This window comes from Geotrypetes seraphini, chromosome 3, assembly GCF_902459505.1.
Source record: "Geotrypetes seraphini chromosome 3, aGeoSer1.1, whole genome shotgun sequence".
Lineage (NCBI taxonomy): Eukaryota > Metazoa > Chordata > Amphibia > Gymnophiona > Dermophiidae > Geotrypetes > Geotrypetes seraphini.
Window position 1 is genome coordinate 275,989,932 of NC_047086.1, and position 23,541 is coordinate 276,013,472.

At 46.1% G+C, this 23,541-nt stretch overlaps 1 protein-coding gene across 4 annotated transcripts in view; it reads left to right on the forward strand.

Annotated features, from left to right (window-relative positions):
- Positions 1–23,541, forward strand: part of BIRC6 (baculoviral IAP repeat containing 6) — a 1,530,571-nt gene that overhangs the window by 721,475 nt on the left and 785,555 nt on the right. For all 4 annotated transcript variants that reach the window (XM_033935681.1, XM_033935678.1, XM_033935679.1 and 1 more), the window contains one exon: positions 5,439–5,785. In XM_033935681.1, coding sequence (XP_033791572.1) covers positions 5,439–5,785 — 347 coding nt within the window. The remainder of the gene's footprint in view (positions 1–5,438; positions 5,786–23,541) is intronic.

Sequence of the window (23,541 nt, forward strand, 5' to 3'; positions counted from 1 at the left end):
AGGTAATAAAAAATAGTATAGAAACCCAACCAGGTCTTGCATATGCAAGACCGGAGGGTTAGGACTTCGATGGGAAGATAGGACTTCAATGGGAAACCAAAGTGGCAAGGGGCCCCTTCTGGTGATTAAGACAGGTCGTGACCTGTTTGGGCCACCGCGGGAGCAGACTGCTGGGCAGGATGGACCTGTGGTCTGACCCGGCGGAGGCACTGCTTATGTTCTTATGTTCTTATGAGTACATCCTTATCTAAATGACTGGTTGATTGGAGTCCCCTTGTCTGAGGGTTGGCGCACAGTTGATCAGATGTTTCAAGTCCAGGAAGAGCTGGGTTGGTTTGTAAATTACCTACAGAGAATTTGATGCCGACTCAGTCCTTTGGAGTATCTGGGAGTATTGTTCGACTCAGCTGCCAGCTACGTCTTTCTTCCAGAGGCACACAACCAGCAACTTTGCTCTTAGATCTTCTGTCTCCTGGATAAGTCAGCTCCATTGGCATGGGCCCTATCTTCAGTTCCTGGGATTCAAGGCACTCACAATAGACTTGGTGCCTTGGGCGAGAACCCACATGTGTTCTTTACAGCAGGTGTTGCTTTCATGCTGGTCTCCACAGACGGACACGTTACATCAATGTCTACTCTGGCCACTGGAGGCTTGGTCCAGCATCAGTTGGTGGCTTCATCCTCTGTCCCTCTCCAGGGCTTGCCTCTTTGGATTTTCTTTTTGGGTGGTCATAACAACAGATGCAAGTCTCCTTGGTTGGGGAGCTTATTGCAACTGGCATTCGATTCAGGGGTGTTGGACGCCCTCTCAGAAGATTTGGTCAATCAACATGTTAGAGCTGCATGCCATTTGGTTGGCTCTAATGAGACTTCATAGGTCTGTAGAAGGTCAAGCATTCAGTCTTCTCTGATAATGCTACAACGGTGACATATGTCAATCGCCAGGTTGGCACCAAGAATGCATCTCTATGTCTGGAAACCCACATGCTCTTTCACTAGGCAGTCATCTCCAGGTGCTATTGGCAGCTCAGGCTATTGGAGTGGGCATTGTTCAAACAGACTTCTTTAGCAGCTTAACCTTGGATCTGGGCAAGTGGCCGCAGTCGACGGCAGCGTTTATTCAGCGCTGAGGCCATCCCCGATTCAACGTTCAAGCCCAGAAGTGAGTTGTCTAGACACTAGTCCAGCCTTTGCCTCAGGGCATCCTGTTGTATGTCTTTCCTCCCTGGTACATTATAGGCTGGATCTGTCATGATAGGCTGAATCCATCAGGGAAAGGTCATTCTGGTGGCTCCGGATTGGCCTCGCAGGACATGGTTTGCAGATTTGATGCATTTTAACTCAGGCCATGGCCTCTAAACTAAACTAAAGCTTAACTTTATATACCAGGTCATCAACCTAAGGAAGCTCGACTCGGTTTACATCAATTACATAAAAACTAAAGAAAGTAATAGCAAAAGTTTCAAAGAGATTAGTTTGGCAAAAAGAAAAGATGGTCTTTAGAATTTTTTTAAAGGAGGTGGGGTCTTTTTCATTTTTAATATATTGTGGTAGAGAGTTCCACCATTGAGGGCCCATTACTGAAAACATATCAGATCTTCTTGTACCGATTATTTTCAGGGATGGTATATTTAAAAGATTCTGGGAGGAAGATCTAAGAGGTCGCGTGGAGTTATGGGGTATTAACATACTGGCTATAAATTGAGGTACTTTATAGATTAGAGTTTTAAATGTTAAGAACATAACCTTAAAGAAGATGCAATGGCTAACGGGAAGCCAGTGTGATTCAATCAAGAGTGGCATAACATGATCATATTTTTTGGCGTTATGGATTAGTTTTATGGCTGTATTCTGAATAATTTGTAGTCTTCTTTTTTCTTTTAGGGAGATGTTAAGGAGTAGAGAATTACAGTAGTCCATTCTAGTTAATATCAGCGAATGTACTAAGATGTTAATTGATTTAGGCTCAAGGAATTTGCTGATTGATCTTATTAAGCGTAGTTTGTAGAAACAGGATTTAACTATGTAGTTGATATGATCATGGAACATCAATTGTTACCCCTAAAATTTTTAAGGATGAGACGGACTCTATTGGAATATTATTAAGAACAAATGGGGTCATCAAACTAATGTCTTTTTTCCAAGAAAAGAACATAGATTTAGTTTTTTTTAATATTTAAGGCTAATTTATTTGAATTGAGCCAGTTTTGTATTGTTTCAAATTTTTTGTTTATAGATTGAATATCATTATTATTTTCCGGATCCAAAGGGTGAATGAGTTGAACATCGTCTGCATAAGAGAAGGAAGTAAATCCGATTGACTGACCAAGGCTCAGAAGAGGAGAAAGGAATATGTTAAAGAGAAGGGGAGACAGAATACATCCTTGGGGGATCCCATAGGATGTTGAATAAGTATTAGAATATTCATTATCAGCGCCTCTACCATCTTTCCTGGTACCGAGGTCAGACTCACCGGTCTGTAGTTTCCCAGATCTCCCCTTGACCCTTTCTTGAAGATCAGCATAACATTCGTCACCTTCCAATCTTCCGGAATCCTTCCTGATTTGATCGACAGATTGGCTATTAGTTGAAGCAGTTCAGTTATAGCCCCTTTCAGTTTCTTGATTAGCCTCGGATGGATGCCATCCGGTCCCGGGGATTTATCGTTTTCAAGCCTATCAATCTACCTGCATACCTCTTCTAGACTGACTGTCAAACCTGTCAGTTTCCTGTCTTCATTTCCTGCGTATAGCCTGTCGGCTTCCGGTATGTTGTGTATATCCTCTTTGGTAAATACAGACGCAAAAAATGTGTTTAGTTTGTCGGCGATGGCTTTGTCCTCCTTTAGCACTCCCTTTATTTCATGGTCATCCAACGGCCCCACCGCTTCCTTTGCGGGTCGTTTCCCCTTAATATATCGAAAGAACAGCTTGAAGTTTTTTTGCCTTCTTGGCCCATCTTACTGCCTTATGGCACCTGCTTTGATGTTTGTGCTTTTTTCAGTTTTAGTCCATTTTTTACCTTTTCCAGTCCTTAAACAGTCTTCTTGTCTCTGATCACTTCCTTCACCACTACATTGAGCCACGCCGGTTCCTTGTTCTTTTTCCTCTTGGATCCCTTGTTGATACACAGTATATATAGATTGTCCACCTCAGTGACTTATCAGCCTCTTACCTCCCAGCACATACGGTTCTCTCGGATTTCTACCCCCCCAAATGCATCACTCTACACTTCTTTGCATTGAATTTTAGTTGCCAGATGCTAGACTATTTTTCTAACTTTTGCTGATCCTTTTTCATATTTTCCAATCCCTCTGGGGTGTCCACTCTGTTACAAATCTTGGTATCATTTGCAAATGATATCATCTGCAAAAAGGGTAACCTTACCTTCTAACCCTTCAGCAATGTCGCTGATAAACATATTAAACAGAATCAATCCCAGGCACTCCACGTCGCCTTTCCTTCCTCCAAGCGAATTCCATTCACCACCATCCTCTAGCCAGCATATATGGTACTTCTGTATTACCTCTGCCCCTGCAGCATATTTCCTTCTCTGGCTTCTCACTTAGTAGTTTTTTTTAAATTCTTTGTTGGTTCCCCCCTTTGCCACACCATATACCTTCAAATCGTTCTTCTATAGAGCAGTGGCAGAACAGCATTACACTTAGGCTGCTTGCAGTCTACTATAGAGCATGCTCTCTGACAACTGCCTGGCTGATGGAAAGAGAGTCTTTATCATGCCACACACAGGAGTGGGATTAATTTTCTTAGCACTGGGGAGAAGTTGCCCATTGATAAGAGGATCCTGCTATTTCCATTGCATTTTAAAACACAAATTTCCTGACTTAGACGAGTATATACAATAATCGCGATTAATCAAATTTTTATTTTTGGTCCTGAAGCCAGTCCCCTGACCATCTACCCTACTTTTCTGGGTCCGCCCCTTCCGGTGTGCCTGAAAGATGTCTTGGTAATCTAAGTTAGGGAGGGCTGCAGCAATTACCGTATATATTCAAATATAAACCGAGATTTTGGGGCAAAATAATGGCCTCAAAATGGGGGTCTTAGTTTATGTTCAGGTTAGCACTGATCCACCCCCCCCCCAACTTCTGAATCTGTAAGCAGGCCTCTGTCAGGCCTGCCACAAGACCTGGTGGGCCAGGACAAGAGCAATACCCCCGTCTTTCATCCCGGCCGAGAACTCACAGCAGCTAATCAGCCAGCGGCCTCAAACGGAGCAGGAGGGCAGGAAGATCACTCCTGCTCCATGTACCGGCTGTCTAAAAGGGACCCGAAAGGTATGTGGGAGAGGTGGGAAGGGACGTGTGGTGGTTGTTAATTTTGGCAGGCACAGGAGTCAGAAGGAATTCCTCCTCTCCCACCCATCGTGAGGCCGGTGGGGGTGGGGGATTCGCAAGTTTTTTTTTTAGGGGGGGGGATGTTTGGCTGGGATGGGAGATCCCTCATATCCTGGCCCACCATGGTCCGCAGCATGCCCGGTGGAGGCCTGCAAGGCATTGGGAGGGAGCGAGATGGTACAGGGCAGTGAGGGAGGGGGTACAGGATTCAGAGCCTGACAGGGAGTGAAGGGTGCTGGGTGCAGAGCTTTGCAAAGAGTGAAGAGGGCTGGGTGCAGAGCCTGGCAGAGAGGCAAGGTTGCTGGGTGCAGAACCTGGCAGGGAAGGAAGACGGTTGGGTGCGGAGCCTGGTAGGGGAGGGAGTGTGGGAGGGGACGCTGGGTCCAGATCCTGTCAGGGTATTTTCCTCCTTTTTGGGGGGAAATGGGAGTCTCAACTTATATTCAAGTATATACAGTACAAATTGTTTCTGCCTATGGGTTCAAAAAGGTGGCTACAGCCTCTAGCACAACTACCACCATTAGAAGTTGTGGTCCCTTTTTGAATCTAGAGCTGGCAAGTAGGATATTGCTGCTAGCCACCCTACCCTAGACTGCCAGGACATCTTTCTGCTACACCACGGGGAGGGGGATGTAATATTCTTGGTTGGTGGGGCTTTTAGGTGGATTCTAAGTGCAGCCCGCAGCAGTTGGCATTTTAAATTTTAAAAAAAGGTTGACTATCATAAGCTGCATGCATTAATATATGTGTTTTTTAAAATCACTGTTAACATTTGTATGTTAATCACATGCCTTAATGGCGATTAATCAACAGCAAAACTCCATTCTGTGGAGGTGAAGTAGTGCTGCTAATAAATCGTAGTTAATTTTAATCACCATTAAAATTTTCAAGTTAATCATGATAGTTAACTATGATTAATCAGCACTAATTTATTGCTTTTCTTCATGTTTTTTTAGGATTGCAGTATTTTTTTTTTTAAGAGAAATGATCAAATTCTAACAATAGGAGGATTACGGATTCATTAATAATAGAACATTTTTGTATCTTTGTGTAGTTACTTTGACTTTTTTTGTTTCCAAAGGTATAATTTAGCCTGTCACAGGCTAGAAACCCTTTTGCAGAGCATTGATCTCCCTCCTCTCAACAGTGCCAACAATGCACAATATTTTCTGCGGAAGCCAGACAAAGCAGTAGAGGAGGACAGTAGAGTGTTTTCGGCTTACCAGGATTGTATTCAACTTCAGCTTCAATTGAACCTGGCTCATCATGCTGTGCAAAGGCTTAAAGTGGCATTAGGTGCAAACAGGAAAAGTTTGAGAGAAAAGTTTGACTCAAGAGAACTGATTCAGATGTCTTCTACAGAGCAGCTGAGAACTATCATCCGATACCTTCTAGACACTTTACTTAGCCTTCTTCATTCTTCCAGTGGTTGGTATTTTGTGTGTTAATATTTTTAACGGGGTTGGTATTTTGTGAGTCAGTATTTTTAATGGGGCTAAAATTTACTCATTACTATGAGTAATTTTCCAAATAGAATATTGTGTATGAGAACAGTGAAATCATTCTATTAATGAATAATCAGTGATGTTTAAAGTATTAGGTCAAAAAGTAAAAGTAAAGGTAAATGCACATTTTGATACTTAAGTAAAAAATCATAATGAGAAATAAAAATGTACTCAAGAAAAAGTAAAAACTTAAATGCCTTAAACAGTGTATCGCAAACTGTGTGCCGTGGCACACCAATGTGACTCTTGAGATATCTGGTGTGCCACAACACACTTTTTAAAGAAACACACACCTCAGGAGGCATCAGAAATTCTCCCGTTAGCCCATTATGTGCTTCTCTAGTCTGTTTTCTTTCCTATACCTATTGTAGTTCAACCTCTGCCCCTACTGTATCATGTTGGTTCTTGAGAAGTATTATAAGCGATACAATCAAATTTTAAATAAACCTGAGAGTCATCTACTCCAGCTGACTGCCTATAGGACATGGCTCTCACGGCGAGAGGCACATCCTGTAGGAAGTCAGCCGGGGCAGATGACTCCTTCTCCTCCCCGCACCACCTGGATTCCTCCACCAGTGGGTTGGAGCCAGATGGGCCTCCGAGTATGCGTGGACGTTGACATGATGATGTCACACATGCACTTGATGTCATCATGTTGACGTCCGCACACTTCTTGGTGCCTTCCGGCTAAGGCACTGGATTTAGTGTGCTGTCGTCCGGAAAGTTTGTGAGACACTGGCCTAAAATAATACTTTTTGAGTAAAAAGTAAAAGTACCGCAATTACAATGTCTCTTCATTAAGAATTGCTACCAGCGTCATCTTCATCTCCTCTTTAAAGTGATCCAACTCTTCTAACTTGTTCAAACACAGGCAACTCTGCTGTTCTTTTAGTCTATATACACAGAACAGAAAAATTGAAGATGAAATGATCTACTCTCTGCATGACAAGGTTTACAATAGCAAAATCCTGTTCCTAGTTTTGCTGTTTAATTTTATTTACTGAGGAATTATCATTTACATCTCCCTTCCACTTTTCCTTTATCCTTTTAACTACAAGCATCAAATGTAACTAGGTAAAAGTAGTAAAAATTGGCAAAATTATTACTTCAGTAAAAGTAAGAAATGTTATCCTGTACCAGTGTTCTCCCTAGCGACTTTTAGCTGGGTGTTCCACCCGGCTAATTTAAGTGAGCGCCCAGCTGTGAATTTCAGACAGACAGTCTGGAACGGCACTTGTTAAATAGTGAAACCACAACTTCCCTTCAAAATCTAGTCGACGGGACAGTTCTGGCTACAGCAGTTCTTATTATAGGAGCTCACGAATCTCTCTGATTTTTTGGGCTATTTTTTGGCTGGTTCCGGACATCCTATTGCTGAGGGGTTTTTTTCATTGGTTCAGCTGCAGCATAACAGGCCAATCACAAACGACCTTAGAATTCTGAGGTCGTTTGTGATTGGTCCTTTGTGCCCTAGCTGAGCCAATGAAAATTCCGGTGCCACGGTGGGAGCTTCGACTTTGAGAAAGAGCCATGCCACTGTTAGTAAGGGAAGAGCGCCAACACTAGCGAGCCCACTAGCGAACACTAGAGAGCAAAACCTTTGGACAGACCCTCGCTGACTGGAAGCAGTTCATTTACAACCCGCAAAGCGGAGAGGTCCTGGGACGGACGGCCAGCAGCTGGGGTAGGAGCCTGGAGAGTGAGAAAGGAGGTTTGGAGGTGAACAGGTGTTTGTTTTTTTTTGTTTGGTTGGTTTTTTTTACCAGTAGCTTTCATCAGTGTGAGAGGTGGTGTGTAGGTGTCTATGTGTGTGCGCTCGCGCTGCCGCAGACTGTACAGTCTGGGTTCCCTTCCCTGAGCGGTGGCAGCTGTCATGTAATGAGAGAATGCGCTGGTGATTCGGATTCCACTGTTACTGACTGTCTCACCAGGAGAGATTATTTTTTCCCATCTCCCACCAGCATAGGGAAGCTAAAAATTGAAAGTTGTAAAGAAGGGGGAAAGGGAGATGAGATGAAGATGGAATGCAGGCCGCCTAAGGCAGACTGATGGGCCGCTGACTTCTAAGTCCGATCCTGCATTTATTTTATTTAATTCTGTTCACACCCCCCCCTCCTTTTTATTATTTTGTATGTAGAGGGGTTGAATGGAAGATAATTAGGGAAGGTAATTGAGGAGGAGGAGAAGCTATGGCGTGAAACTGTCAGCCAACCCCTTTATTTAATCCTGCAGGACACCTCAGCGGTTCGGTGGGTTTCGTAAAGTTCTCTAGAGTTGAACCTGCCGATCCATGTAAGTTATCCTCTCTGTGCAGATAACCTCTTTCCCCCTCCCCCTGAACTTTTTTTTTCTGTGTGTCTGTGTGTGTGGGCAGGGGGTAGTTATGTTTTGCTTTGATTGGAAGTATACTATACTTTATTCTTTTCCCATGGATGCTGTGTGTATACCCCATGTCTTTTTGAATTGCATAAAAACAAAAGAATAGCCTATGTGTTGTATTTGAGTTTTGGTCTTTTGTACACCATTATGGACTGTTTGGGATATGTGCAGTGTATAAATAAACAGTTTGTATTTGTATGATGTATTTGATAAATTAGAGGTGTTTTCAGCGGCTACTTTTGGCCATAAGTTTGGCTGGAAACTTTTTTGCCATCTGGCAATCCTGACTCAAATCTAAAAGAAGTTGGACACTACGACGCAGGAGTTAAGAGCTCAGAGGAGCGTCTGTTGCTCAGTATAGGGTGGTTTTGTGATACGATTGGTTATGTTTCTGTTCTCTAGGAGTTTCAAAAAGAAGAATGTGAGCAAGTTGGGAGGAGGTGGGGGGGGTTATGGTTGATATTACAGGGGAAAGGGCGTATGAATTCATCAGTAACTTTTTAAAAAACTTTTCAGAGATGCTGGATCTGGACATGGGGATGGGGGAGAGAGGAGGAGGAGAGAGAGAGAGATAGAAAAGGACCGTGAGGAGGGGCGGGAAAGTAGACTTAAACCAAAAGGGAGGGGGAAGACAAGGCAGATGCTGGACTAGAGGGGTATAGAGGGAGAGAAAGAGACCCTAACCCTAACCCTGAACCGAGGCGAAAGATATGCATATGCCAGGTCCTGGGGAGGTGGAAGACAGTGAGAGATACAGAAAGACCTGAAACATAGGTATTAGCAGAAGGAAGATAGAGGGAGAAACCTGAAACAAAGGAGAGGCAGAAGAGAGGGGAGCAGATGTTGAACTTGGGGGTGTATAGAGGGAAGAGAGAAAGAGACTGCAGAGAGGTGGAAAGATTCTGGACCAAGGAGGTAGGGAGGAAGGAAGGAGAAAGAAGAAAGAGAGACAGAGAAAGACCTAGAAGAAAGGAGAACAAATGCTGGACATGGGGGGATGGGTGTGTGTGTGTTTGTAAGCAGCAGAGACCTGAACCAAAGGGGCAGACTGGATGTACCATCAGCCATCAACTTTCTATGATATGAGGCAGATGCTGGACTATGAGAAATGCAGACAGAATAGACAGGGGGGGGGAGTCCCTGAGGAAGAACAGAGAGATGCAAGATCATAACAGAGGAGGGGAAGAAAAGAAGACATGTTGCCAATAGGGGTAGAGGAGAGAGGAAGGAAAGTTGGACTCATGGAGGGACAGAGAGAGATGTTGATTGGGTAAGGGAATGAGGTCAGGAGGAGAGGAAGTGTGTAGGAAACAGAAAGAAAGAAATATTGGATGCATAGTCAGAAGGAAGTGCAACCAGAGAATCATGAAAACACCAGACAACAAAAGTAGGAAAAATGATTTTATTTTCAATTTAGTGATCGAAATGTGTCAGTTTTGAGAATTTATAATCTGCTATCTATATTTTGCACTATATTTGTCTATTTTTCTATAGTTGTTACTGAGGTGACATTGCATATTTTAGTCATCTGCCTTGACCTCTTTGAAAAATAAAACAAATATAAATGATATTTATTATTTTCTCTGCTTACAGTGTGCTTTGTGGTGTGGTTTTTTTTTTTTTAATTTTATGGTTACTATTGTGAATTAATAAGATATTGTGTGTACATGAAAAATGAATGGAAGAAATTGCATTACAATTAGTACTATTATAAGTGGGGATGGGGTAAGGGGCAGAGCTTGGACTGTGGTACTTGGTTTCTATTTGTTAGACTTAGGGGCGGTACTTGACTTGAAAAAGTTGAGAAACACTGGTCTAGATGACTGTGGAGTTCATGCAGTAAGAGCCCCTTTTACAAAGCCACAGTAGCGATTCTCCCATTGCAAATACACCAAAGTCCAATCAATTCCTATAGACTTTAGTGTATTTGCTGTGGCAGAATTGCTATCGCAGCTTTGTGTAAGGAGCCCTAAGGCAGGAACTTCTGTCTCTGTGCTACGTCTTAAACAAAAACCAGTTTGCCGGGGATGCAAAGCATTAACTGATTCAACATGAGTTTCAAGTTGGTTGAATACCACTCTTTCAAGTGCGGTAGCTTTGAAAGAAATGGAAGGTTTGATACTGGCCAGTAGTTATTCGGAATAAGAAGATCTGCATTACTTTTTTTACAAGGTTGGCTTAAATGCTACTGGAACACTGCCTAAGTGTCAACCCATCCCGCCCCACCCGGCTGGAAAAAATTTCTGGGGAGAACACTGCTGTACTCATGTAAAAGTATCAAAGCTTATACTTAAGTACAGTAATTAGTTACATGTACTTAGTTACTGTACAACACTTTATAAAATAAGCAATGGAAATAAAATGACAATACAGTGTAAACACAGTTAATCATAATTCAAAGATGGGGACAAAAGTGCCTGTCTGAAAATGATGTGTCTCCATATTTCAAACAATTTTATTGAACCATAAAGTAAAAGACATTCAACAGCAAAACTAGTGTTGTTCAATATAGTACATAACAATTCCCAATCCAATACCTGTCCCCCATTCCTTTCTAACTAATTCATGGAAGGCGAGGCAACTGTTCAGCGGTAAAGACAATACAAAATTATAACTGTTGTCATTAAACAATGCTTATTCATCATAAAGACCCCCAATAATTTATCCCACCATTAAATACCTATCACACCCTTCCTCCCTCTTCTCTTCCAGAAGGTCAGCCAATAAAGCCCTCCCAGTCTAAGTACCCTAGTCCCCCTTACCACTCTCACACTCACAACTTGTTTAATGATAGACTATGTCCTTTCTGAATCAATATCCTCAAGCGCAGGTCCCACACTTTCAGAAAGGATGATTTCCTCTTGGCTTCTCTGGCCTCCCAACACACCAAGGTGTGAAAGGCCACCCGCCAGTGCCAGATATTAGGGGGTTCCTGTGTAGTCCAATGCTGTAATACACATTATCCCAGGTCAAGCAGGAAGCATATTCTCTACATGTGGGTGACGTCACCGACGGAGCCTCCTAGCGGACGCTTTCGCAAGCAGACTTGCTCGAAGACCTTCAGGCTTGCAATTAGCCCGCGCGCGTGCCCCTCCTGCCCTGCCTAGGGCATGCATCTCATCAGCGTGTCCTCAGTTCAATGTTTTCTGCGGAGCCAGAAACACTGCTGCCTTGCTTCGCGCGATCTCGTTGTCCCTCTTGCACCGCAGCTTGTTTGGTTACTTTCTGTTGAGTCGCTGTGCTCATGTCTTTGCTTTTCTTCATTTTATTTTTTTCCGTTCGTATCTTTCCTCTGGCCGCCTGGCCTCGTGGGGCCGCGGCCGTCCTTTTTCTTATGTCCCGGCCTCGCTCCAGATTTAAAAACTGAACTCAGTGTAACCGGGTTATCTCCATCACCAATCCCCATCGTTGGTGTGTAGAGTGCCTGGGTGCAGAGCACCGCGCTGAGTCGTGTCCCCGTTCTGCGACTCTACAACTGCGGGCTCTTCGTCGAAGGGTGGCCAAGATTCTCCAACTCTTTGGCCCCATGGATCCTGCGGCCTCGGCACCCTCGTTGGACGCCTCTGCCTCGATGTCCTCGGCCTCGACTCCCTCGTTGGGCGCTTCGACCTCGAAGTTCCCGTCGGTCTCGGCCTCTTCTTTCACACCCTCTGGAAACTTCAGTCCAGCAGAGCTTACTTCGATGCCTCATCATTTCGAATTCTAGTACAATCCCTTATTCTGAGTCAACTCGATTATTGTAACATCGCCTACTTGGCACTCTCCCAGAAGTACATGCAGCGATTGCAACTAGTTCAAAATACAGCGGTTAGACTACTTTGTGGACTGAAGAAGTTTGATCATGTGACACCTTCCTATCAACTTTTACACTGGTTACCGATGGAGGCACATGTGAAATTCAAGTTTGGTTGTTTTTGCTTCAAGGTACTCTATTGCAGGGGTGCCCAACACGTCGATCGCGATTGACAGGTCGCTCGCTCAGGCGACCCCAGTCGATCGCAGAGCGGGTTCCCTTCTTCCCTTCTCTTTTTTCCCCTCCTGACTGGCCTGCTCCTGAATTCTGCTGCTGCCTCCGCTGCTCAACATTAAAAAAAAAAAAAAAAAACGGCTTGGAAAATTTATGCTCCGGGGGCTAACGTGTGCTTGTACCGGCTTCCCTTCTCTTCCCTCTGAAACCGGAAGTTATGTCCGGGGGGGGGGGGGGGCAGAGAAGGGAAGCCGGCACACACATGTTAGAGCCCCATTCGCGGGCTAAAGCGGGAGACAGGTCAGTGAAGCTTGCGATTTGCTGCTCTTGCTGCCAGGTCCTGCCTACTTTCTGTTTCCTCAAAGGCAGGACCCGGCAGCATTTCTCCCAATAGGTCGATCTTGGGCCGATCAGCCTTCCTCTCCCCGACGTCAATTCTGCTGTCGGAGAGGAAGTTCTGGCCAGCGGAACTTCCTCTCCGACGGCAAAATTGACATCGGGGAGAGGAATGCTGGTGGGCCCGAAGCAAGGAGAGCTTGGCGGGCGGCTTTGGGGGCCTGTTATCCGATGGCAGCGGCAGTGGCAGTGGCTTGGGGGAGGGCAAGGAGGGAGAAAGAGGGCAGGCAGGGAGACAGAAGGAAAGAAGAGAAACAGAAAAAAAAGAAAGGGGGCATGAAGAGAGAAAGAAAGAGAGGGCAGGGAGAGAAGAAGAAAACTTTGGGGGGGGGGGGGGGAATGAGGTCAGGAGGAGAGGAAGCAATACAGGCTAAAAGAAGGGAAGAAAGATTGGATGCACAGTCAGAAGAAGAAAGTGCAACCAGAGACTCATGAAATCACCAGACAAGGTAGGAAAAATGATTTTATTTTAAATTTAGTGATCAAAATGTGTCTGAATTTATATCTGCTCTCTATATTTTACAATATGGTCCCCTTTTACTAAACTGCAATAGAGGTTTTTAGGGCAGGGAGCCTATGAGCGTTGAGAGCAGTGCTGGGCATTCAGCGCAGCTCCCTGCACTAAAAACTGCTACTGTGGTTTAGTAAAAAGGGAGTGGGGGGTGTTTTGTCTATTTATGTGTGGTTGTTACAGAGGTGACAGTGCATAGAGTCATCTGCTTTGACCTCTTTGAAAAAACCCTGGAATAGGAATGATAATTAACAATTCTATGCGTACAGTGTGCGTTTTGTTTTTTTAAAATTTTATTGTTGGTAGATCATTTTGACTTGGTCATTTTAAAAGTAGCTCGCAAGCCCAAAAAGTGTGGGCACCCCTGCTCTAAGGCTTAGCCCCTAAATACATAACAGACCTTTTCTCTTTCACAACCAACAGACACAAGCGAAGCTCACACCTGAACTTAGTTTCTCCACCGGTTAGAGTTTATAAATTTAAAAGTCATCATCTTCTCGCATATCAAGCAGCATTATGGGGTAAAGACCTTGAACAATTGCTTGTGCCTACTACCTTTGGAGAATTCAGGAAACGCCTGAAAACACATCTATTCCTGAAATACTTAGGAAACTAACCTATTCAATCTTAGTCCTTAACAACCGAGCGCAAGAACCACCTGTCGCTAAATCTGTACTTTGTTTATTCATTCAATCTGTAACTTTGTTTATTCACTCAATCTGTAACATTTCTAATCATTGTAAACCGCATAGAACTTCACGGTCCTGCGGTATATAAACTGTTATTATTATTACTAGTATTTTAGCCTGTTACATTAACGGGTGCTAGAATATATGTCTGTCTGTCTGTCTTTATTTCTGTCTCTCTCTCCCTCCTGCTGTCTGTCTTTCTTTCCCCCTTTGTCTGTCTGTGTTTCTGTGTATCTCCCTGCCCCTGTGTCTTTCTTCTTTTCTTTCTGTCTCCCTTCCTCCCACTGTCTGTCTGTCTTTCTATCTATCTGTCTCTCTCCTTGCCTCCTATGCAGCAGCATTTCTCTCCCATCACTTCCCTGTGCAGCAGCCAAAGCAGCATTCCCTCCCCCTCCATTTCCCTCCCCCCACACCACTTCCCTGTGCAGCAGCAGTAGCGTTTCCTCTACCCCCCTTTCCCTTCCCGCGGTCTGTTCGGCTCCCTTAGTCCCTTAGGCCCCCCCCTGATGACATCATCAGAGACGCGGCAGAGCAAATCAGGGCAGTAGAAGGGCCCGAAGCAGCGTGTGAAGACTGCTGCACACGCTGCTGGAATCGCCAGGTTCGTAGTCGGGACCGCGGGAAGGGAAGGGGGGGGGTGGCAAAGGACTAAGTGAGCCGTCAGACGTCGGGAAGGGATGAGAGGGTCAGACAGATGAAAAAACCTTACCGAGTGGGGAGCCAGCAAAGGAGTGTTTTCTACTGCCGCGAGCGTGGGGTCTGTTAGGCGCGCATGCGTACTCCTGCGGCCACAGACATATGGAACACGCAGATAGGAGTGCGCATGCGCGGCTAGCGTTTTATTATATAGGATTATTACTGCTCCGGCCTCGGGTAAGTCTCCTCTTTCTTCCTCAGGTGTGCCGGCAAAGAAGCCTACCTCGGAGTCTCATGTCAGCGCCGCCTCGTCGGCACCTTCGAGACATCACTCTAAGCGTGCCTCCTCACATAGGGAATACTCTTCCTCGAGGTCGCCCCCAAAGGAGCGCATTGCTGCACCTCCGACCCAACTTCCTTGGGTCTCGGTGCCTATGTTCGAGGACATGCTTAAGGCTATTATTACCACACAGTTTTCCTCGGTGGTCAGCCAACTTGTCCCGACTTTGAGGCCTGTGACCTCGGTCTCGACCCAGTCGTGGTCTGACCAGCCTGAGCATCCCCTCGTCTATCGAGACCTCACCCGTAAGATTCGTCGGGTTTCGGGGGTCCCGGCCGGGGGTCCATGATTCTCCCCCTACTGGGAAAGGCTTGCCTCTTCTAAAAGGTCCCTGTCTTCCCCACCTTGTCGGGGCAGGTCTCCGACCTCGAAACCATCTACACACACGCTTGTCCTCGAATTGGACTCTAGTGTATGTTCCCCATCGAGGAGCTTGCAGGCTTCTACGGGACCTACTTCAAAGCAAATTGGGGATTTTTCCTATACCCCATCTTCTTCTAAGCTTTATCGCCGATTTCCTCGGACTCCGGGGTCTTCCCCAGTCCATTTGGCACGGGCCAGTTCTTCGACGCCCCCTACTCGCCTTAGTCGAACCTCTTCGGTCTCCCATTCACGGGACTCTGAGGTTCCGGCTTACTATTCCAGGGAAGTCTCTCCTTCTTTCTCGGCTGCACCCCGATCTAAGTCGGAGTCTCCTCTGGAGGATGAATCTTCTTCTCGAACCTCCTCCTTTTCTCGTTTTATCTCTGACATGGGCAGAGCTCTGAACCTGGATCTTCAGTCTGACTCCCGCTTTACCCAGGAATACCTGGCAGAATTGGGATTTGACAATACGCCTCATGAGGCATTTCACTTTCCATTACATCAGGTTCTCTGGCAGACGTTTTTCCGGAACCTGGTGACACCATATGCTGTCACAGCTATTCCATCCAAGTTGGAGTCCCGTTACCGGACTATCCCGGTTAAGGGGTTTGAGGGTGATCAGCTTTCCCACCAATCCTTGGTGGTTGAGTCTTCCTTGAAGAAGTCTAACCCCTCGAAGGTCTACGCTGCGATCCCCCCTAGCAGGGAGGGCCGTACGATGGACAAATTTGGTTGCCGCCTTTATCATAATTCGATGATGGCGAACCGTGTCCTTAACTACAGTTTCATTTTTACGTCCTACCTTAGGTTCTGTATTGAAGCCCTCTGCTCATTCCAGGAGGTCATACCAGAGCCTCGGCGTCAGGAGTTTCGTCTCCTCGGGTCTCCCAGCTCCGCCTGTATAAGTTTCAGGCCTCTTATGATGCCTTTGAATTGTCCTCGATGGTCACAGCCTTTGCGATAACTATGCGTCACCTTGCTTGGCTCCGGATTGTGGATATGGATCCGAATCTACAGGATCGCCTTGCTAATCTCCCGTGTGTGGGTCATGAGCACTTTGATGATTACATCGAGGTGGCCATGAAGCGCCTCTCGGACCACGAGCGGTCCTTTGCGTCTCTGGTGAAACTTAAACCTAAGGCCCCTCCGGCTTGACCATATAAAATTCCTCTCCGGAAGTATCCACATAAATCCACTCCTGCTTCCTCTAGGCCTTCTTCGAAATGGCCTCCTCAGCAGCAACAACATCAACTTAAGACTCAGTCGCCGGCCCCGGCTAAGGCCGGGCCGTCCTTTTGACAATTCCACTCCGAGCCTTCGGGCTCCATTTCTCCTGTAGCCTTCCCCCTTCCCCATCGGGGTCATCTCCATCATTTATATACCCAGTGGGAAAATCTTACCTCTGACAGTTGGGTACTGTCTATCATCAAGGTGGGGTACTCTCTCCACTTCAGTCGCGTACCCCCGGACCTGCCTCCAAGAGAGTTTCCTTCTGCTCAGTCTCAGCTTCCTCTCCTTCTGCAGGAAGCTTAGGCCCTTCTTCGCCTTCGGGCAGTAGAGGAGGTTCCCATGGAACAGTGGCTTTTATTCCCGGTACTTTCTGGTACCCAAGAAGACGGGGGATATGCGTCCGATCCTGGACCTCTGTGCTCTGAACAAGTTTCTGGTACGGGAACATTTCAGAATGCTCACCCTTCCCACGTTGTATTCCCTCTTGGATGAGGGGGACTGGCTGTGCTCACTGGACCTCAAGGAGGCGAATACGCATATTCCGATTAACCCGGCCTGTCGCCGGTATTTGAGATCCAGAGTGGGGGATCTCCATCTCTAGTATTGTGTTCTTCCCTTTGGCCTGGCGGCCTCTCCGAGGGTTTTCACGAAATGTCTGGTTGTGGTAGCTGTGGCCCTGCGCCTTTGCGGCCTGCAGGTGTTTCCCTACCTCAATGACTGGTTAATCAAAGCGTCCTCTCGCAACGAAGTCCTGCAAGCGACGGAACAGACCATCTTGCTCCTTCAGAGTCTCATCTTCGAGGTGAACTTTCCCAAGTCTCACCTCTGTCCATCCCAGTCTCTCGAGTTCATTGGAGCGGTCCTGTACACGGTTCTTCTCCACTCCTTCTTGCCTCACCCTCATCAGGAGGCCCTAATCCGTTTGTGCACTCGGCGCTGGCTCGGCTCATGATGGTCCTCCTCAGTCACATGGCATCCACGGTTCACGTGACTCCTTTTGTCAGACTTCACCTCCGTATTCCTCAATGGACTTTGGCGTCCCAATGGAACCCGGTTCGGGATTCTCTCTCCCGACGCATTGTCGTGACTCCTTTGTTGAGGAGATCTCTCCGTTGATGGTTGCTCTCTTCCAATCTTTCCAGAGGTTTTCTGTTCCATGTTCCTCCTCTGCAGAAGGTCCTCACGACGGACTCGTCAACCTATGCTTGGGCTCATCTGGACAGTATGCGTACCCAGGGTCTGTAGAGCCATGCCGACAGCCTTTGTCACATCAATCTTCTGGAGCTTCAAGTGATTTTCCTCGCTCTGCAAGATTTTTGTCACTACTTCGCGACCAAGTAGTGCGGGTTCGCACGGACAACCAGGTCGCCATGTATTATATCAACAAACGGGGGCACGGGGTCCAGGTCCCTGTACCAGGAGGCGATGCGGCTCTGGGATTGGGCCATCCGCCACAACATATTTCTTCAAGCTGTCTATATTCAGGGCCAGCGGAACTGTCTGGCAGACAAGTTCAGTCGTATTCTGCAGCCTCACGAGTGGTCTCTCCACTCCATAACCCTGCCTCAGGTGTTTGCTCGTTGGGGGTCTCTGAACGTCGATCTATTTGCTTCCCCCCTCAATCACAAGTTGCCCCATTTCTGCTCTAGGGTTTACACCCCTCTCAGGATCGAGGCGGATGCCTTCCTTCTGGATTGGACGGACAGATTCCTGTATGCGTTCCCTCCGTTCCCTCTGATTCTAAAGACTCTCATCAGGCTGAAATCTTCGCATGCCACCATGATTCTGATAGCTCCTCGGTGGCCCTGGCAGCCATGGTTCTCCCTTCTGTTACAACTCAGTTCCAGGGAACCCCTACCTCTGCCTATTTTTCCTTCTCTGCTTATGCAGAGTCAAAGCTCTCTCCTTCATCCCAACCTCCAGTCTCTGCACTTACCAGCTTGGTTCATCGGGACTTGATGCCCTCGTTCCAGCTCTCCCAGCCTGTTCTGGATGTCCTGGAAGCATCTCTGAAGGAGTCCACTCGCCAATGTTACCGTCAGAAGTGGACCCGCTTTTCCTCCTGGTGTGCTGCTTGACAGCTGGAGCATTTATCTGCCTCCTTGTCTGCTATCCTGGATTATCTGTTACACTTGTCTGGCGCTGGGCTCAAGTCCTCTTCTGTTCGAGTCCACCTTAGTGCCATTGCTGCTTTTCATCAGCCGATTGATGGGAAGCCTATCTCTGTTCATCCTGTGGTTTCTCACTTCATGAAAACACTTTTCCATGTTCATCCGCGCCTCAAACCTCCTCCGGTGGTTTGAGACCTTAACGTGGTCCTTGCTCAATTGATGAAACCCCCGTTCGAACCGCTAGCGCGGGCTCACTTGAAGTATCTTACTTGGAAGGTTGTGTTTCTTATTGCTCTCACTTCTGCCCATCGGGTCAGTGAGCTTAAAGCCTTGGTAGCGGACCCCCCTTTCACTGTCTTCCATCATGATAAGGTACCCATCCTAAGTTCTTGCCCAAGATTGTTTCTGATTTTCACATCAACCAATCCATTGTTCTTCGTGTTTTTTCCGAAGCCCCATTCTCACCCTGGTGAGGTGGCTCTGCATTCTCTTGATTGTAAGCGTGCACTGGCCTTCTACTCACCGTACCGCTCCCCAGCTGTTTATCTCTTTCGATCCCAATCGCTTGGGTCACTCTTTTTCTAAGCGGACCATTTCTAACTGGTTGGCCGCTTGTATCTCTTTCTGTTACGCTCAGGCTGGTTTCTCCCTGCCGGGTCAAGTCACGGGCCACAGGGTCAGAGCAATTGCGGTGTCTGTTGCTTTCCTCCACTCGACTCCCATCGAGGAAATCTGTAAAGCTGCCACTTGGTCCTCGGTTCATACATTCACCTCGCATTACTGTCTGGATGCTTTCTCCATGCATGATGGCTGCTTTGGCCAGTCTGTTTTGCAAAATCTGTTCTCCTGAATTGCCAACTTCCCCTCCATCCCATTATGGTTAGCTTGGAGGTCACCCACATGTAGAGAATATGCTGCCTGCTTGTCCTGGGATAAAGCACAGTTACTTACCGTAACAGGTGTTATCCAGGGACAGCAGGCAGATATTCTCGCAACTCACCCACCTCCCCATGGTTGGCTTCTTTGCTTGCTATCTGAACTGAGGAGACGCTGAGGAGACGCATGCCCTAGGCAGGGCGAGAGGGGCAGGCGTGGGCCAATTGCAAGTCTGAAGGTCTTTGAGCAAGTCTGCTTGCGAAAACATCTGCTAGGGGGCTCCGTCGGTGACGTCACCCACATGTAGAGAATATCTGCCTGCTGTCCCTGGGTAAAACCTGTTACGGTAAGTAACTGCTTTTTCTAGCTAATAAGCACATTTTACAGTACAACAGCCGGGCTCTTCAGCCAGATTTCCTTAAACTCTTGGTACATTCTGTGACCAGTGTGTTTTATGCATCCCTAACTGCCAGGCACTGTGGAAAGCTTCAGATGATTGAAGTCTTAACTCCTCCCTTTGCTTGCATATCCCGGAGCATGCCCCTTGGACCCCAGTCTTGCTTTCTGCATGCCAGGCTTATCTCTTCTGCTCATGTTTTCTTTTGCTAATTTTCAGTATTTTTTTTTTTGGTGGATATCCTTGCGGTGGAAGATTGCAGACTATTTGAGAACGTCTGCTTCTCGAGGGTTCCCTGAACAACCTGCAGGACAGATCAGGACTCTGGGATTAGGAGCTAGCTCACCCTAGGTTTGTACGCTAATGGGTGTAGTGCAAGTTGAGCGGTTCCATGGAGGTGCGACTGGGGTCGGAGCCAGACTGTGTACCTCTACCAGGTGGTTGCGTGACGTATCTGAGGGTGGTGGAGGTCACCAGCTGTGGTGGTGGGGCACTCAGCAGACTTGAAATCTAGCTTGAGGCTTTGGATCTTCCACCATTGCCTGCATTTTCTTCCATTCAGCACAATGGAACAGTGAGTATATGACAGCCTGTTTTAGCGATTTTGATGGGGTCTTAAAAAGGGGGTTATGAATGGTTTCCCTGCATACCCTACACCCTCCCCCCCACCTTTAAAATCCCCAAATTGCCATCTTCTAAGGATTCCTATTCCTTTCCCAGGCTGTTTTATTGCAAAATTGACACCCGCAACGGCCATTTTGGATTTTTCATGATTTGAATAAGACTATATATTTTTATAGTTAGGAGCTTTGTTTTTGCTCCAAACTTCACAGATGCCCTTACCAGTTTGGGATGGGACTGATTCATCCCTCATTTTTGGTAGATGACTGTCGAATGCACAGCCATGTTCCATTGCGCTGCAGCCTACGAGGGGGGGAAAAGTTTACACAGATGCGGTGCATTCCATCTCTGGGGTGACCCTTCTTAAGCCTTCTTCCCTGATTTCAGTGAAAATTGCATCTGGAGGCTCTCGGGAGAGTTCTGGTGGTGGTTTGGCAAAATGCAAGCGCCGTTCTGGAGAAAAGCCTCATGTCTTCTAAGCACTCTGAGTCTGAAGTGCACAGGGCATTTCTTACCGCGTGAGATCTTTTTCTCCCAGAATGTGTGAGAAAAAAGAAAAAAAAAGGCTCTATCAGGCATAATTAGTTAAGAAGTTCATGCCTGTGTTGACCCACTGACATCTGAGCCATCCATAGGGATTCTGCCTCCGCTGGACCCGTGTCTTTCACTATGTTCCCTGTTGGGGATGCCGGAGCAGAAATGGGTGATGCCTGTGATTGCGTCATGCACTCTTTTGGTCCCTATACTTTTGCAGGGAAGTTCGGTGGCGTCCACAGACATGGCAAATTTGGCGAAGCTTTGCGATCAGGATCCCTGTGGGTCCCCGGGATCTGGCTGAAGATCCCACAGTATGCAGGCTCTTCAATTCTGCTCGTCTGAAAGACCTCATTACAGAATCTTTCCAGGAATTAAAACTGCAGCCGGTCCAGTCAGAAGATTCTCTCCTGAGTGATCAGAAGCCGCTAACAGCCTCCTTTCCTGATAACCACAATGTGGTTTGTCTCCTGTCGGATATATGGGATACCCGGAGTGTTCCTTGAAATGCGCTCTGACCATTGTGAGACTTTATTCCATGGCGTTCCATTTTACCAAACGCTTTGCTTCTCCAAAGGTGGATTCAGCTGTTGCTCAGGCATATTTTTCTCCCTTCTGATGGAGGGGTGGTCTTGAAAGATATTCAGGACATATGTGTGGATTTTATCCTTAAATTCCTTTTTGATTTGGCTGTGGCTAGTGTCAAAGTAGCGAAAGCCTGGTCCTTCGTTGCTCGGGTGAGCATCTCCAAACTACGCTATAGCTCTGACACTGTGGTGGTGTGTGATTTTGACTTTCTCATCTCCAGGGTGGATTATGTGGCTGATGCCTTCTATACAAATCTGTTATATCAGGCTCTTATATTTGACACCCCTCTAAGAGTTCAAACAATAAAGTAATGGTTAGAGAGGCTCTAAAGTCTCTTAACCCACTGACCTCAGAAATGCCTAGGGGTATGTTCATAAATCTTCAAAGAACATACGGACCAATAGCGGCACCCATAGTCGTCATAGGTCACTATATTCTTAGTTATTTTTATTTATTCAGTAGTTTATATAAATATTTAATTATTTAAAGTATCAAAACAGTACTCATCTTTTGCTTTGTTTTCATCTACGCGGGTGGGGGTAGGCACTCCGACATAGACTATGTTTCGCCCATACGGGCTGTATCAAGGAATCCCCCTGCAGTAATAACATTTTGATAAAGTGATTTAGCTTTATAATGATTTTAAAACGATATAATAATAATAATAGAAAAAGCATTCCACAGTACCTTAAATCCAGCGACTCATGCTTCCCGCTGTAGAGTTTTATATCAGGAAAACATGGCCGCGGCGTTTAAAGCTATAAATAGCTATACTCTAGCGTAATGATGTATCTCTAGCGTCAGACACACCTCCCAACCGATTTCCCCACTATATTTTCTTACAATAGCACAACCTCATTCAGATTAAAGAGAACCACTCAATTTCAGCGTTAAGTCCTAAGGGTATCACTGTATTTAATCTGTAGATCCATTTCTGTTCTTTAAAATTTAATTTATCTTTGATATTTCCACCCTCCCTCCCACTTCATTGGGACTGGAACCAATGAAGGAAACTCAAGAGAACAAGAGCACCCTAAGTACAAATAAAAAAGCCAAAAACAGAAAACTATTACTGTTGGGGGATTCCATCATCAGAGGCATTAACCTTGGAACACAGGGCGAGGAGTCCAAAATAGTGAAATGTCTTCCAGGATCCTCAGCTACCAGGAGTTCCAGGCAAATACTGACTATAATTAAGGAAGAAACTAAGGATTTTAACACTGATGTTGTTATCCATCTGGGAACAAATGACCTGGCCAACAACTCCACACTTGCAGCACAGAAAGCTTTTCGGGAGCTTGGTGAGGGCGTGAAACCTTTTGTAAAGACTTTAGCTTTTTCTGAAATATTGCCTGCATATGGAAAAGGAGAGCAAAGAATGAAAAACACAGAGGACTTTAATAGATGGCTCAGAGCCTGGTGTCATCAAGAAGGCTTCAGGTACATAGGAGGATGGGGAAATACATGGAAGGACAAGAAGCTATATTGCACTGATGGGCTACATATTACTACAGCAGGAAAAAGAAACCTTGCAGAGAAATTTAGACAATATTTTTCTAGGCATTTAAACTAGAAGGTGGGGGTGGTGTATGTACGAACGACAATTATAGAGACCACCCCCGGCAAAAGAAAAGATGTGATAGTAGTAAAGGCTGCAACATAAGCAATATCAGCAACTCATTTCTTAGTATTGCAACGGAAAGTGAAACGACACAAAAATCCATACGAAGAAGGAGATTATCGCTGAAAAATAGCTGGAAAGCGATGACCACAAATGCTCGCAGTCTAAGCAACAAAGTTCATGATCTGCAAGCCCTGATATTAGAGGCAGATCTAGATATTGTTGCTATCACAGAGACATGGTTCAGTGAATCACATGGATGGGATGCAAACATACCGGGATATAATCTTTTTAGGAAGGACAGAGATGGTCATAAAGGTGGAGGAGTAGCTCTCTATGTAAAGATCAATATCCAAGCGACCGAAATGCAAGGGACCTGGGGAGAGGAAGAAGCGATATGGATTGCTCTGAAAAGAGAAG